The following is a 16,572-nucleotide window of genomic DNA, read 5'->3' on the forward strand; positions in this document are numbered from 1 at the left end:
GTCAGGGTTGGTCCATTCACCATCGACTGATGCCTCTACGTAATGACGCCACAACTTAAAGCGGATTATCCCGCAGGGGGTGACATCAGCACCCTCGCCTCCCCTCAATCTCCTCATCGTCTCAGACCATCTGGAGGTTACTACAGGACACTCCTCCCAGATAGGTTCACTGACTGCCACTGTTGCTGCACCGCCATGCACCCTGCAGCTGCCACCTGGAACCGACCCATCACAGGGACAGCACTGTTCCCACGGCTGGGGCCGCACAGGCCACGTCACTGCAAACACTGTTGCAAAGGAAAAATGTGGAGCTCAAGTCGAGAAAAGCTGCTGTTGCTCAAGAAAAAAAATGAAACAACTTTGGGAAATGCAGTTAAGCAATTTATTGTCCTTCACATTTAGCACACAAGTGAAGTTCTTACAAAAAAGGTTGGCTCATGTCACAACACAAAGTTTGAATTCTTCTGCAAAAACTGCAACAGTACAGGAGCAATTTCTTCAAATGAGGACGGTTGTGTTTAGGCTTTCTCATATGTGCGAACCGCAGTGACTCCATCAAAGTTTAATGTCTGAAAGTATAGAAAGAACAAGGATTCAAAGCATCCAATTCATCTATTGGGGTCATGTCAAATTCTGAATTGAATAGAAAAGTGTTGTTGTGTCTCACCATCACCATCTTCCCATCTTTTATTTCTCTCACAAATGTGGTCTCCTTGCCATCCCACTTCTGTGTGTGCACAAATTTGTCTCCATCCATGGTGAAAGTGGACTGCAGGAGAAAACAAGGTCACAGCTGGACCAGGCACATATTGGAGCATCAGCTTCATCATGCAGCTTACTTTAACATGACGGTCATCAGGTGTTGTCTCATCAAACTCCTCTCCCAGTTTGGCAGACAGCTCGGTGTTTCTGAAGGTGCTCTGGGTCTTCACCACCACCTTATCTCCATCCTGGCTGATCACTATTGTGGGTTTGGTGACGTTGCCCACTTGTCTTGTGGCAAAACCAACACCTGTCAAAATAAACATGATAATGTGCAACAATTGCTATTGTTCCCAATTAAAAATATGATTATTTTTTAAATTTAAAAAAAAAGATACATTTACTTACCAAGTGCTTTCATATATTCATCAAAGTTCTGGCTGTCCACCAGCTTCCACGTAGCGCAGAAAGAATCCACCATCCTTGCAGAATTTAGCGGTCCAGGTTGGGTCAAGCTGCCACACTGAATCTCCTCGAGCTGGAAACTGCAGCTGCTGAGGCGCGCGCGCCTGCCAAATATGGTGCGCGGGGGCGGGGACGCGAGAGCTCATTAGACGCTCCAGAAACGAGCGTGAGCTGTGATTGGTCACAGCCAAACACGCTATAAATCCAAATGTAATATTCGAATTTTTACACATGCATACACTTTTGGCAAATTCATATCGTTTTTATCTGGTCTATTCATGAGTGAGGATCTTAGTTTACTCAATTTTGCTGCCCGAAAATTAAGGTGTTTTAACATTGTTTGGAATATTTAGTCAAACATTATTGTCAATGCCAAATGTCATAGCAACCCACAGAGCAAACAGATTCCCAGAAAACCTTCAAAATTCTGCTCTAATTTCCCAGAGAGAGCAAGTTATCTTTCACCATGTGCTACTCTTGCATTTGTACAACTTTATTGATAACAAAATACTTTCAGTAAATACATTTTAACAGAGCTTAACCCATTGGAAATTTAAGTTTTCAAAATGCAGGAGCATTAAAAATCAACAGCTTTCCAAACCAATTTGACTACAGCTGTTAATACATTTAAAGGTTTATTTTTTTCCAAGTTATGTAAAATCCGGCAGATATTTGGGTACAAATGAAAATCAAAAGCATTAAGAATCAACAATCTTTCACCCAATTTGACTTTAAAAAAATAAAGTCATTTTCAAATAACTTAAAAGTCCAACTCCCAGAATCCAACATAATGTTTCTAAATGTAATTGTTTTAAACAAAATGTCAGATTCAATTTTAGGTATAAATATTTGTCTTTTTATTATTATTCCAATTCAACCTGCCAAATGATCAACTCATCCTGTGAAGCTTTCTTTTGTTAAATAATTTATAACAAACATAATTTTAAACCTTACCTTTTTTTCCCCAAATACATAAAACACACCCTGCATTAAGTGTGAAGAGCAAAAAATATTTGAATTTGCAAGTCAGTTCATTTCAAGACAAGAATGATTAAGATTGTGATCACATATGAAGAAGAGATTAGGCAAAAGAGGTAGAGGATGAGGAGTGGGGGTTGTTGAGCGAGGTAGGGAGGACAGAGCAGCACAGACTCCGTGTTAAGGCCAATCTTCCCTTTTCCATAACCCACTGAGCCACTGACCTAGAAAAGCCTTTTGTTCAAACTGCACAGTGGCAGTTTCATTAGAAAACACAAATAGTTGACTGCACGTCTGATAATTTAGCAAAGACGCCCAAGATTGTGGTCATGACATACCAGCCGGTTTGAAATAAGAAAAAAATTGGAGTGTGGTTTGTTTCTATATGAATCAAGAGCATTTTTAAAAGTTAAATTATCAGTCGGCAAAATAAATCATTAGAGGAGATTTTTAAAATTACTTTTATAAAGTTAGTGAGTATTTTTTTAAGGGTCCAACCTAAACCGTTATGTAGAGAAACAAGTGGCACAGCAGTGGTTTATCTGGATCTGGCATTTCTCTGTATGATTGCATATGGACTCTTGTAAAAAAAAAGTTCTTTATCTGTCCGGTTAGTTGCTGGAACAGAAGTCTGCTATCTGAAAACTCCAACACTTATTGATAATGGCAGCTCTGGCTTCCTGGGTTTGGCACGATCAGAGGCTGCAGCCGGCCCCCTGGAACAAAGAAGCAAAAAATGATAATAATTAGGAGGTAACTAAAGTGAAGCGAATATGTGTTTTTGGAGCTTTAAAGTCAAAGGATTTTTTTTTTTTTTTTTTCAAGAATTGGTCATAAAGGAATTGGTCATATGGTCATAAAAAATCATTATTTCCTTTTTTAGCTTTATTTTTTCCAATGTTTTAAGGAATTCTTAATTGTATGAGGGATTACATGGTGGTCATTTAATAATCTATAAAGAAAAAATAAATACTTTAAAATTATTTAACAAATGAAAAAAAAATATTGTACCTAAATTTTAATCAAACTTATTGCCATAGTTTTCAATTTTCTTGTCTTTTCTGGGAATAAGAATTTTGAAATTGATTTTAACTAAAAAATATTTCAACTCAGGTAAACTGTTATACTTTATATTTACACAGGAATATCTTTACATGATATAATTCACATTTGTGGGGCTTTGAGGTAATTTAAATGAAAAATAGTGGGATGAAAAAACTAAATGAAGGGGACTTCAAATACATTTAATAAATGCTTGAAAATTCTCCTAAAGAATTAGGTGTTATATATCTATTAAAAAATCATTCAATTTAAAAACATCTTTTAATAAATAATAACTAAAATCGAATTTTTTATTAAAACATTATTAGAAAAGGCATACATTCTTGATGATCTGATTTTTAAAGAATAAAAGCCTAATAAGTCAATATTTGAGTACTTATTTCATAATGTAGTGGTTCAATAACAGGTGAAATATTTAAAGAATTCATTACTATAATAATATTCAACAGGTTCTCACCCTTTCTGACGAATCTCCCCCAGTTCCCGGAGCCTCTGTTGGCCCTGCTCGTCCGCCGAGGTGGTGAAGTCCCTGTTATTGTCAACCAAAAGGTTCTACGTAGAAGATAAAAATAAAAAAAATGAATATTTCCTCACACCAACAAAGCTGTCAAATAAAAGCGTCACCAATACCTTGATCCCGATGGTGTCGCCGTCTTTGAGGTAGAACGGTGCTCCAAGCAGCGACTCCGCCTTTTTCTTCTTCTTCTTTTTGGAAACTTGTTGCGTCTGGTCAGTGAACGAATGACAACAGCGTTGGTCTATTTAGGAATGCAAATTTCACATCAAATCTACCTGCAAGTATTACCGTACCCAGTTGGAGATTTCTTCCCAAGTGTGTTTTTCTGGCTGGTGTTTGGCCAGCAGGAGAGAGTCAGGGGAGAGGCCAAAGTGTGCAGCCAAGCATGTGCGCAGAGAGCGCGGGGACGAGTCATGGGACGCATCCCAAACTAGTTCCTCTGGAGGGTAGTACCATCGCTCTCCAGGTACGCCCATCTTCACATTCAGCAGCAGCTGTTTAGGCCTACGGAAACAAAAAAAAATCATAAATAAATAAATAAAAAAGGGACCAGACAGTGTGAACGGAAACTTACCCGAGATCTTCCTCTTTTAGTAGGTTTTGCACACAGAGGTCTGCACCACTGCCCACCTTCAACTTCCTGAGTAAACAAACAAGCAAAGTGGAGGAGAAATTGTTTAAAAGTCTTCATAATCATCATAGGATTTGTCAGAGAGAAAAAAACGACAGAAAGAATTGCAATACCTGAGTGTGGCCTGCTTTCCCTTCAGGATACGGGCCAACCTCGATCCTTCCAGCTGCCAAACGCGCAGGAACCCGGGGGCTGGGATGCAGGCGTCCTGAAGAGCTGGCAGGGTCATCAACTGCAAGGCAAAAATCAGAAATATCTGAGGATTCCTGTGTGCTTTTATACCATCACTGCAAAGAACTTTTTGTAAGTTCACCATCCATTTAAAAAAAATGTATTTAACCTTTATTTAAGCAGGTAAGCTATTAAGAGCATGTTCTTATTTACAAGAACAAACTTAAACTGTTTCTGTCCAACCAAAGAAATGTTAAAGTGCAAAAGAAAAAAGCTAAATTATTTTAAAAAACTATGATCTGTAAGAGAAACTGTTCTATATATTTTATTATAAAGTACAATAGTACATTTATACCAAATACCTTTTATACGTGTTAATGTATTCTTAACTCTTGTTTCCTGTAATTTAGACACATTTAGCTGTAAAAGAATAGTTTTATACCAATCGAGCTAAAGTCAATCTGACCAACTTTTAGTACAACATGTATAAAAATAAAATTATTTTCTTCTAAGCAGATTTAAATATAGTAAAACGGGGGTGAGCACCGGTGGCACACGGAGAGAAAGACAGTGGCACGTGGGGGCGTGACAACAATAAACACTTGGATCTGTCATCTGTATCTGTCTGATTTCAAAAAAAATATATGGTTTAACAATCTCCTCTAATAATTAGCGTTTTTCTTCCTGTGGCATCATAAGGTCCAATCACACAGTCAAACGTTCTACCTGAATCTTGAGATCGTCCACTGTGGCCTCGTCTGAAATCTCCACCTGTCCCACATTCTTGAACTCCGCCCCGTCACCGCTGCAGCCGGGTGGCTGACAATCCCCTTTTCCCACCATCGCTACTTCCTCCGTTTCCTCCTCAGTGGTGCTTTTAAAATCTCCATCCATACATTTTGGATTTGCACACAGCCACACAGAAAGCTTTAGGAAACCCTGACAGAAAAAACAAAGTCTGTTTGATAAATTATAAAGAAATTTTATGCATCCGAAGTCAAACCTAAACCTTTCCATACCTTTGGAGGTAAAAGTCCCTCAGTGATAACTAAAGTCTCCCCGTTGCTGATCTTCAGATCAGACAAGGACAAATCCTGAAAATAAAACTGCAGTTACTACTGTGGGTACTACAGAGCCCTACAGGTTATATGACTGTGGCATAAACATTAGAACGTCTTCAGTAAACAGGGATGGTAATAAAAAAATTTAAATTTAGAATAAAAATCTAAACAGAAAGCCGTTTACCTCGTCCACGAGCGGCTCACCGACCTCCTCGCACCAGTCTAACCTTCTTAAGTGCCAACAGGTTCCTAAGGAAAATATTATTTACCAAACATGTTAATACACCAGCAGTTTGAATGAACAAATAATAAATAGTTTACCATCAAGTCCAACCGCATCCAGCATCAGCCTGAGACACTGTTAAAGCAAATGTTCATGTACATTCCTTAAAAAGTTCAAAATAAAACTCCATTTCTGAAGTATCAATTAGTAAAACATTTAAATCCCTCACTTCTTTGACAGTGCTCGTCTTCTCCACAATTATGTCCATCTCCATGCCAGCAGAGGGAGGTCCGCCCACAGTAAAGTGCAAAAACAGCTGAAGGGCAGAAAAACAAAAAAAAATCTGTGAGCTTCAATCAAACTTTCAAACCTCACATTGCCATCATTTGGTTTACAGAGAAATCTATGATTAGAGACGCTCTAGCTTTCATCAAGTCACCTGCAAAGAGAGAGAGGTAAAAGACACACCTGTGATGCCTTGGGACCATTTCCAGGACAGAGAGCCAGCGTGGTCATGAGTCGCACTCCTGCATCCCGAACACTCAGCTCTTCACAGACTGACAGGCAAAGCAGGAGAAAGGAAACACGGGGGTCCTTGTAAAACAAGCTTCAAAGGAACTTAAGAGGAAAAATTACAAGCAGGGGGAGTACCCATTTCAGCCTTTTGGGGGTGGGGCTGTTTCACGTTTGTGATAAATCTAGGGGAATTCCCAGTTTTTAACTGATCTTTAACACTAAAGTCCCCCTCGGGGAATGAATGAGAGTACCTGGAGGAAGGAGTTTCCCTGTGCAGTCCACCTGCCTCAGACAGCACGGTGCACCTGGTCAGGAGAAAACAGGCCGTTTGAGAGTACAAACTAAGACATATAGATGCTATAAATGAAGCTAGTTTTAAAGACCGGCATTTCTTATCTATTGTAAAATCATTCCCAAACTATGACATCTTCATCCAAAACCCAAAAACTGTTTTCTAGGATCTAGTTTCTGCAGAGCGGCAGTAGATCATAAGAAACGTGCCTGATTGTATGAGTTAACCCCGCCCCTTCTTCCACTCCACTTTGCTAAAAGCTCAGATCAGGAAGCTTAGCGTATTTTCTACATCACAAAAAAATGATTTTAAACTAAACGTTTTTGTCTTTTCCTGATTCAATGATTTGAATACAGTTATACTCAGAAAAGCAACTTTTAAAGTTTTTTTTTTAAACATATGACACATGAACACGGTAAACATTTCAAAAGCACAATTTTTTTAATCGAAGTGGGCCTTTAAGTGCACTCTGTGTTGTATTTACAGAGATCTGTAATTATAACATCTTTTGCAAGCTTCTGTTAGTTCTTTTGTTTTCCGACTGATTTCAAAGTTGGACATTTTCCCCCAGGATACAAACATGAATGCATTATCTATATTAAACCAATATTTGGAGAAAAAAAAACAGAGAATATGGAGTGACTTTTGTGCCATTATTCCAATTACAACACTTACTGTTTTGAGTGTTAAACTTGAAGAAATTTGCGCTTGAAACAGAAAAATGCACTTGAAACTCAAAAATATGTGCAAAACAATTTTACTCTTGAAATTACAAAATACATGCAATCATGACAATTTTCAGAGAGACATTCTCGCTCTTCTGTGCTGAAAACAGAGCAGCGCACCTGGTTACAAATGTGCCACAAAAGCCAGCCAATCACAGACATGGACAGATTGACTGATTGATTGACAGAAAGATTGATGCTGATTGATCAGAAATTCTTCCAATTACACACAAAAAGACTGATCCGGTCTACGAGCTGATCACCTTTAACAAAAAAACGACTTGCCTGAAAGTTGCTCCTGGAGTTGCAGCCCCTCCAAGGCTCTTTGCTTGACTTCTGACAGCAGCTGCAACATTTTTACAAAGAAGAGGACAGTTAATCAGAGAGGAGAAAAAGAAATATGGAGCCAGATAGAGTAAAGGTAAGGATCCTGACCATGTTCCCTGTGGCGGAAACCTTAGCTTTTCTGCCCTCTTCTTGTGTGTCCATATCCCCTCCTTTTGATGGGGGCTGAAACTCCACCAGAAGCCAGCGGCAGTCGGAGGGTGTGGTCACAGTGACGACGTCTCCATTTCGAGTAAAAACACTTTACCAGTGGAAAAAAAGAAAAGAAATCTGTTTGTCACAAAGAAACCCAGATCCCGACAGAACCACCATCACAGAACACCTGCCTGCTGTCAAAGGACTGTGGCTCCAGCACCAACAGTGAATCTCCATCTTTGAGCGACAGCTCCTTCAGAGTCCGCTGCATGTCATCGGGAGGAAACACCCTCCACCCACTTCCTCCTCCTCCCTCTCCTGGCCCCTGCACCGTTCCCTTTCCTCCTTTGTGTTCCTGGCACAGCAGACTCTCCTTAGGCTCCCCCAGCGCCTCCCTTACCTCCCCGAGTGTAGCTCCACCCGCAAACCCAATTGCTTCTCGTTTAAGTCCGGGGCCACCATTTTCAAAAGACCCATCGCTCTTTTCACATTTAGCCCCACGCTCCACCTCGTGCTCCACATCGTCGCCCAAAAAGGGCCGAACCACTGTGAGTAAAACCGGCTCCCACTCGGCTCCGGCGTGGATGGTTGCACCAAACACCTGAAACAAAAACAAACACACTTATACTCCACGAGAAAAACAGAAAAATGACATGTAGTGGTTGAAATCTTTGCTGACCTCTCTGCCGTTCCACACAAAAAGGTCAGTGTTGGAGTGGATTCCTGCACTGTACAGAGACACGCTGTCATCTGTGAAAGGGGAAACCACAGAATACTAAAGAACAACAAACGCCTACATACTTTAGAGAATTTGTGAACATTCTCTCAAACCTGTGAGATTATTGTACAGGTGTAAACCTGCTGGAAGGCATTTGGCCACAGTCAGAGCCATATCTCCTTCCCACAATTCTTGCATCTAGAGAAACACAAAGATATCCAGTCACCTTTATTTCACGTTTTCAGGATTTCCAATTGCAGTTTTTAGACTAGAAATACCTGATAAATGGTGGAGCGGAGGTCCCCTACAGTCTTCCTACGATCAAAACTCAGGGTTGTGTTCCTGTCGAGCTCTTCGTTGATTCGCTGCATGGCTCCATTTTTCATCTTATAACAGTGAGCAAGATGCAGATGCAGCTCCACTGTGTTGTTGGTAGCTTCAAACTCCTCACTTTAACAAAAGACAATCGGATTTACCTAAAGTCCCACTTTAGTCATCTTTTGATCTATTTAAAAGCGTTCCCAATGGTCTTCTAATTATTAATATGCCATTATTTTAGCAAAACAAAAAACCTGTGTCGTTTTCTAAGACATAGTTTCTGTAGAGCGACAGGAGCTCATCAGACATTTGCCTCCAAGCTGTGGGCGGGACTGTTAGCGCTAAGCAAGTCTGCCCCCTTCTCATCCTCCATCTGTTTACACACTGTCCTGCTAGCTTCCAGCCCCTCTTCCCCTAAACCTAATATCACCACAGCAGCAAAAATGGCGAGCTTTATTGGAAATCTAAGACGTACATGGATCTAGTTGTCTACAAGTAGATGCATCAGGATGGAGCGGAGCAGGGACCACCTATGTCACTCCTACACTCTTTTTAAACTACAGTTTTTCGTCTGCTACTGATTCACAACGATTTGAAAAGAAAAGAAAAGAAAAACAGAAATGCAATTTTCAGCTGAATTTTCTTTATATATGTCCGCCGTCATCAGAAAAAAAACAAAACATGTTAAAAAGACCAAAAATACTAATTTCATCAGAGTGGGTCGTTGAGATTACTGTCTTATTACATTTCTTTTTTAATTTCCTAAACAAGTTCATTCAAATTGCTTTAACCCATCGATGCCTGAATTTATTTCCAAGCTATAAAAAAAATTACTTAGTTTTTACTTTCAAGTAGATGCTAAATTAAGGTCATTTTGGAGCTGAAGTGGTTTGAAGCATATTTGCATCAATAATCATCAAGGGGTTAAATTCTAAAACCGCCTAATGTGGTAAATGCGCGCTTCTGTACCGTTGTTCCTGCAGCTGGAGGTTCTCTTCTTGAGCCATTTGAATGAGATAAGCAGGAACGTTATAGTGGGGATTGTTTAGAGCTGGAAAAAAAAATTTAAGTTTCATTTAGTTTAAATACTCTCCTAAATACTATCCAACATGTGAATAAAAAATACACTTGTTAAAATAACTAGTGCTTATGTTGACATGAGTCCAGTCCAGTGCTTTGAATAAACCTAAAATATGTCTAACTTGTCGTCATTGACCTCTCCAAACTGTGCAGCTGTTTTTCCATTGAAAAAAACGAGGTCTGATGTGCTCCTCATCACCTTCTTTGGGCCTGAGCAGCTGTGTTTTCCTGTAGAACAGCATGTAGGCGCTCTCTTTGCCCTGGAACTGCTTCTCTATGTCCGCCTCTCTGATAGAAGTCACAGCGGAGTCATTCAGGTCAAACCAGTGGCTACCCTGCTGACAGACAGGAGGACGCACCGTGGGAAAACGATCTTCACAAAAGCTTCAAACCTTACATTTGCATATTCTGCAATACAGTAAACCCTTGTTTTTCGCGGGGGTTACGTTCCAGAAAGAACCCGTGATAGGCAAAAACCGTGAAGTAGAAACCTCTATATCTTTTAACAATTATTATACATTTAAATACTCTATTATACATTGAAAAGACAGAACAAACCATTTTACAGGCTCAAGCATTTGTTTCACCAATAAAAGTACCTTAGAAACGTTTTTTTCTACAAATAACTTCTGTTCTGTACTGTCAAATAATAATTTTAATCATCAATGTGAACAGAAGGCTTCAAATCGCGGAGATTAGCCCCACCCACCGCGACCCGAAGAATTGTCATTATAAAATAATGATTTAAAAAAGTACAGTGGGACAAATAGGTGTATTTAACTGCTCTAAGTCCAGACTGAGCCGCTGCATCCTGACTTTACTCTGCAGTGTTTTTTTCTTTTGCAGCCCGCGGTGCAGCTGCAGGTGTGTTTGTTCGGGGGAAGAAGAACATAGTGATCATAGTTGGTGTCGCTCTTTTTTCTTCTTCCCAAAAACATCAAAAACATCCTTATACACCGACATGCCAACATCAAGAGAATTTGCACGTACATAATGTAAATTTGGCAAGCTGTTTTACGTACGTGTACATATTAAACTGCAACGTTATTGACGCACAGGTAGAGAAGAAGCTGAGTGACTTTTTAGCCAATCAGAATGCAGAACACAATGCACGATGCAAATCCGTGAAGTAGCGAAACCGTGAAAAGTAAACCGTGTTATAGCAAGGGATCACTGTACCTCTGCTTTTGGTTGGGACTGCTGATTTGCTTCTGGCTGATGGTCAGAACCAGCTGAGTTTGGCACGGCTGAAGGATCGGGCTTGTAATTCTGTTCCGCCGGACTTGGAGGCTCCGTGTTCGGACTCGGTGGGTTTTTCTTCAGAGCGACTCGAGTGCCGTTTGACACCAACATGAAAATATCTTTATGGGACTGCAAAAACTAAACAAGGGGTAAAAAAAAACATAAAAAACAATTTACGTTAGCAGAATTATAAAAAAAAAAAGATCACAAAAACAGAAAATAAGGAAACCTTGCCAATGGGACCATATTGTTTCCTAAACTTTTTGTTCCAGGACGATCCAATTTTATTCATGAGCTGCTGGCCCAGCTGATCCAGTAAGACACTCTGCGATGGCTCCTGGTGGACAGAACAGGAAAAGCAGTTCACACTGGTAGATCATTCTTGACTTTAGTTCCAGTCAAACAGATGCACACCTGGGCTATTATAGCTGTGAGGACAGACAAAGGGTCGTCTTCTTGTAGTTCTGCCTCACATCTCTCCTTAACTTTCTCTTTTTTCTGTGCTTTGGGTTTCACATCTTCGTCCTGTCAATAAAAGGTACAACGTATTGGAAGTAAAAGCAGAAAACAAAGCAGCCACATTAACTATTTGTTTCACTTCAAATGTCTCCAGTCTGGTCATTTTTTTGTCTTACAGGTGGTTCCCATTTGCCAAGTTGATCGATGTCCTTGATGTAAACATGGTAGTGACCACCATAGCAGCCTCCCTTATGGATGATCACAGAAAAAAGCTCGTACATGAAATCCAAGTCCTCTCCATCTGCCTGTAAATAGATATGCATCGCATAAATATTTCTTGAAGGAGAAAAAAAACATACAAGTCTGACTGTACTGTTGTACCTGTTCACAAAAGGGTCGCAGGTCGATGGTGAAGGGGAAACTGTAGCGGCCTGTCTCCTTATAGCGCTCAAACTTGGTGAAGTCAAAGCTGAATCTCAGCAAAGACATCGTCATAAATGGAGGCAACTTTTTGAGCTTGGCAGACTAAAAAAATTGTTTCGAAGACATGATTTAAATTAGAACAAATAAAAACACTGACAAAAAATAAATTTCAACTAAACATCAAGAATTAAAGAAACTTATTGTGGAGCTTTTAATTATTACAACGTCTTAGTAAAATTGAACCAAAGTTATTCTACAAATTCTCAATTCGATTCAGTTTTTGATTCAAAGCTATTCTATTATATGTTAATTTAATTATTATACCATGGTCTGGGTGAATACACGATTCTGATTGGTTATGGACACCTTGAATGAAGTTCCAGTCACATAGCCAGAATGTTCTATATTATTGAAATTGCCTTTAATCCAGTTAGTAACAAGAAGTAGACACTTACAATATAGGTTGACATGTTATTCCACAGTTTATGCCAATAGCAAAACAGAAAAGATCTCTGTCCTTTAAATGATTGGCATGTCAGTATCTATTAAAATCCTCCATCTGCGATGGTGTTACATTTCATTTTAAAAGGTTTATTGTCTGTCTTTCTGTTTTATTTCTTGATACAGAGTAAATATGTGTTGATTAATAATTGTATTATTAATTAATTAAAGAAATTGTTTGTTTATTGATATGATCAGAGTTCATGGAGGATTGCTATAAAAGCGATCTTGGAAACTACTAGTGGACTTTTGTTTCCTTGAAACAAAACTTTAGCTTCGTATCTGAACAAAAACAACTTTCTGTCTGAACTGCAGCTTTGTATCGCTAAACATGAGGTTTAGCGAATATTCCACTTTACTCTGCTAGTTATTCTTTTTGTACACCAGCTGCAGCAGAGGAAGGTCAGTTCAGGCTTGGCAGCCGTTACCATGATAACGTCACACCATGTATCAAAAAGTCCACTTCTTTTAAAAAACACATTAAATGAAAAGATTAAAGTACTAATGATTGATTTAATGTGCATTTATTTCATAAGTGACCATGGTATAAGTGGGATAATGCCTTCAAAGTGTGCATCATCAGAAATGAATGAACTCTGCAGAAGCAACCGTCTTCCACTTCGCGCCAAATGCTTCGCCCCTCCACGTCGTCCATTAATTTTTGAGAATCGTACCATAAAGGAATCATCCCTTACAGAAATTTCAAATCAAAACACAACTTTGTTAGTTTATGAAAAACAAATGATCTAAATTGAACAAAGCTGGAGCTGTCATTCAGAAAATTGGGAAATCTCAGTTCAAAAACCAGACAGAAAATAATTTTTATGGTCTTAATAAATAAATTGATTTTAAAAGAAATCAATCATTTGGTAAATAGATTGTATTTTGACATTGTATTTTGCTAATTGGAGATGAAGTTTATGGAAAGCATTTCTGTAGCATAATAAAAACAAAAGTAAATACCAAAAATGCTTTTTCATTTTCAAAATGAAGCTGCGTTTGTTGACTCAAAATTAAAATGAAAAAGCAATCCACCAAACTGCTTTTTCTTTTCTCTTCCTCATCACTGCTTATTCTGTCACTTACCGGTAATTAAAATGATAAAGAAAATGGTATTTGACATTTCATTTTCAAAAAGCTCTTTAGTAAATGTGTACCAAAATTCAATTAGAAATATCTAACATGACAGTTAAAAAAGGATCAACAGAAATGCTTTTTTCATTTTCACAATGCAACTGCATCAAATGACTCAAAAATAAAATTAAAAATCATTCTTCCAAAATGATTTTTCATTCTCTACTCAAACACGGCTCATTCTCTGCCATAATTAAAGCAAAAAAGCAAAGAGGGGATTGCATTTTCGTTTTCACATCCACTGTGAGAAAAGTGTTGCATAATTCGTTTCCAGTTAGCATTTGAGTCAAAAAATGCAGCTTCATTTGGAAAATGAAAAGGCATTTCTAGTATTGACTTTTATTTTTAATCATACAAAAATGCTTCCATAGGAGTTGAATTAGTAAAATCCTTTATACAAAAAAAAAAACCTAGCCCAATTTATTTCAACCCATTACTGGAGAAAAGGTCAAAGAGTTCCCACTGACCTTGGCAGCAGTGACTAGTCTGTCACACTGAGCACAGCGGTACAGGTTGTTGCCCTCAAACAACTCTTCTTCCACAAACATGTTCCATAAAGCCTCCTCCAAGCTAGAAACACCGCAGACGCACACCGTTAAGTCCAGGAAGTCTTCCTAGGGAAGAAAAGAAGGTGCATTTAGATCCAGGTTGTATCTTTTGCTTACTCTGAATAAATGTTACCATTCTTTTGGTTTGCAAACATAAATTGTTAATTGCAGGCTCAACATTAGACAGGCTTTACTGTGTTTTTTCTAAAGGCACACCTGTCTTTGGCTGACATTTCCACACTCTTTACAGACAATACTGTTGACAATAGTCCCATGGTAGAGACGGTGGATGAATGAACTGCCGCTTGTGCCCACAAGAGAGTTCTCCAAAGCACTGAACAGGATTCTGTTGAGCTCCTGCACGTCATGCTGATTCGTCCCCTAAACAAATAAAAACAAAGACAAAGGATCTATTTGATGGACTTCTGGGTCTTCAAAAGGAAAAAACCTAAAGGATATTAATTCCTAATACGTAGAATTATGATCCAGGTATATTTATAAATAAAAATATATGTGTATTAAAAATCGTTTTAATACGTAAATCGTATGTTTCTTTAATAAGATACAAGTAAGTTGCTCAACAACTCTTGAAGAAGTGTCTTTAGGAGTTTTAATACTTTTATTTCTGTGTCTGGGGGTGGTAATTTTGGATGTAACGTGTCATGTTGTGAAATACCGTTATTTATCAAATAGGTTTCCTAAATTTTTGTCTTTAAAATAAACCTAATGGTGTAGGAATATCATTTGAAGTGTGAACATTTTTCTTCATCACTGTGATGCTTAAAAACATAAAAACGGATTTGCTTGCTCAACAGGAACTGTCTTCACCCCCCACCCCCCTACTTGATGAATTATTTTAGCCTCCAGAGACAAAACTGAATTCCATTCGAATTACAGAACTGACTACCATGTGCTTAAGTATGAGACCCATTCCCTTCAGCTTGTCACTGCTGGAGGGCAAATCCATCACTGAAATGAGAAGTGTAACGTGAGCCTCTTGCTCTTCGTCTCATGGTCACAGATGTGGACCACAGACCTCGCTGCTGTTCCAGCCGAAGCTGTCGGTGAGATCAGCAGTCGAGGCGCTCTGCTGGTCCACCAGCAGCAGACGGGCAAACAGTCTCTGAAGCTCCAGGGGGATCACCCTGACCTGAGAGGGAAAAAGACACGCCTGATTAGACTTCCTGCATTTATGATGCACAGATCATGCAGCATCACCAGGCACTGACTTTTGCCTCTGGTTTGTCTTTGTCTTCAAGGCATCCTAATTCTTCCGGTCCCAGACGGAACAGCTCTTCTGCACATGAATAAGAAAAAGCTATGAAGCGAATGAAGGCCGAATTGTCTCTTGTTCGCAGGATCCGTACCTCTGAACTCAGGTGTGAACAGCAGAGTCTGGAGCAGAGAGTTGAGGTAGCAGGTTCCTCCCTGGTTCTTAATCCCGCACAGATTGCTCCTTCCACGGGGGGGTGGCGGCTCCTTTTCTAGCTTGGCATTTCTTCCCTTTGGGGTATTTAAAGACAAGCCTTCGTTCTCCTCTTCTTCAAAAAGATTCCCAAACATGTTTCGTGATGGATGTCAGCTCAGTTATGTAGAGTTATGCAGTAAACGCCAGCTAGCACTCCGACGTTACCCTCTTGCTATCTCATTTTGGTCTTGCCGAGTTCCCGGTTGACAATGGCCGGACTGACTCTGAAGTAAGAGGAGTTCACAGGGCTAAACATTGCGACGGGAACCTGCTGTTTATGTCCTGTGTTGCTCTCTCAGCAAAAGCAATCGCAGCGATTCACTGGCGAGTAGATAGAGATAGCAAACACAAGAAACCAGACAACCATTAACGATTGGCGCTAAAACAACGGCGAAGAATTGCTATCCTAACGAAATATTAGCCTCAAAATAAACGTTTTAAATAGAATAACCCCAGTAACATGCCGTTTTTTCTAAGTCTTGTTCTAAAGCCAAACGAAACGTAAATAAAATAGCCATCGTTGAACTGCAAGTAGCCATGTTTCTTCGTGGGAGGAAATGTAATGTTGCATTGTGGTTCTTGTAGTATTATGGGAACATTTTAAGGAAGCCCAAAGATCCATTTTAGGGACTTGAAGGCTAATAATGTAGTAATTTGTTGTACCTACGCGACACACATGTAACTAAAAAAGCTTAGACTATTACTTTTACATTCTTTTACACGGTAAGAAAACTACAAGTCAGAGATTCTTTACATGCGTAGTGGCATTATGGGAAATGTAGTCATAAAAAATGCTTGCAGTTCGCTAAACAGCGCAGGCGGCTGTACACAGACCAACTAATTTGAAAGAGTAAAAAC

The 16,572-nt window shown here is 39.3% G+C and overlaps 2 protein-coding genes across 3 annotated transcripts; both read right to left on the reverse strand.

Annotated features, from left to right (window-relative positions):
* Nucleotides 1-364: 364 nt before the first annotated feature.
* LOC101157499 (fatty acid-binding protein, brain) lies at nucleotides 365-1,280 on the reverse strand. The gene is made up of 4 exons (XM_004082208.4): nucleotides 1,111-1,280; nucleotides 840-1,012; nucleotides 668-769; nucleotides 365-569 (listed from the first exon to the last, which is right to left on the reverse strand). Exons 1-4 carry the CDS (start codon nucleotides 1,181-1,183, stop codon nucleotides 519-521), a joined length of 399 nt encoding a protein of 132 aa, XP_004082256.1. The 5' UTR covers nucleotides 1,184-1,280; the 3' UTR covers nucleotides 365-518.
* A 359-nt stretch (nucleotides 1,281-1,639) lies between these two features.
* usp40 (ubiquitin specific peptidase 40) lies at nucleotides 1,640-16,282 on the reverse strand. Of its 2 annotated transcripts, none has more exons than XM_023951544.1 (31): nucleotides 15,614-16,282; nucleotides 15,476-15,543; nucleotides 15,283-15,396; nucleotides 14,463-14,627; nucleotides 14,166-14,312; nucleotides 12,022-12,165; nucleotides 11,817-11,945; nucleotides 11,596-11,706; nucleotides 11,411-11,518; nucleotides 11,119-11,319; nucleotides 10,139-10,277; nucleotides 9,829-9,910; nucleotides 8,820-8,991; nucleotides 8,655-8,739; nucleotides 8,503-8,573; nucleotides 8,015-8,424; nucleotides 7,779-7,929; nucleotides 7,629-7,689; nucleotides 6,578-6,631; nucleotides 6,279-6,367; nucleotides 6,040-6,126; nucleotides 5,909-5,945; nucleotides 5,772-5,836; nucleotides 5,546-5,620; nucleotides 5,253-5,465; nucleotides 4,469-4,587; nucleotides 4,299-4,364; nucleotides 4,018-4,228; nucleotides 3,838-3,933; nucleotides 3,665-3,759; nucleotides 1,640-2,861 (listed from the first exon to the last, which is right to left on the reverse strand). In XM_023951544.1, exons 1-31 carry the CDS (start codon nucleotides 15,807-15,809, stop codon nucleotides 2,780-2,782), a joined length of 3,843 nt encoding a protein of 1,280 aa, XP_023807312.1. In that variant the 5' UTR covers nucleotides 15,810-16,282; the 3' UTR covers nucleotides 1,640-2,779. The 2 variants fall into 2 exon arrangements, with proteins under 2 accessions (XP_023807312.1, XP_023807313.1); XM_023951545.1 differs by having other exon boundaries at nucleotides 10,139-10,274; nucleotides 15,614-16,281.
* Between the last annotated feature and the right edge of the window lie 290 nt (nucleotides 16,283-16,572).

This window comes from Oryzias latipes, chromosome 22 (genome assembly GCF_002234675.1).
Source record: "Oryzias latipes chromosome 22, ASM223467v1".
Lineage (NCBI taxonomy): Eukaryota > Metazoa > Chordata > Actinopteri > Beloniformes > Adrianichthyidae > Oryzias > Oryzias latipes.

Coding starts and splice junctions, on each gene's coding strand:
- LOC101157499 (XM_004082208.4), bottom strand. CDS start 1,183: ATGGTGGATTCTTTCTGCGCTACGTGGAAGCTGGTGGACAGCCAGAAC. Junction 1,013..1,110: donor TGAATATATGAAAGCACTTG/GTAAGTAAATGT, acceptor TTATTTTGACAG/GTGTTGGTTTTGCCACAAGA. Junction 570..667: donor AAGATGGGAAGATGGTGATG/GTGAGACACAAC, acceptor CTATACTTTCAG/ACATTAAACTTTGATGGAGT.
- usp40 (XM_023951544.1), bottom strand. CDS start 15,809: ATGTTTGGGAATCTTTTTGAAGAAGAGGAGAACGAAGGCTTGTCTTTA. Junction 9,911..10,138: donor GCTGCTCAGGCCCAAAGAAG/GTGATGAGGAGC, acceptor TTTTTTTTCCAG/CTCTAAACAATCCCCACTAT. Junction 8,740..8,819: donor TCCGCTCCACCATTTATCAG/GTATTTCTAGTC, acceptor GTGTTTCTCTAG/ATGCAAGAATTGTGGGAAGG.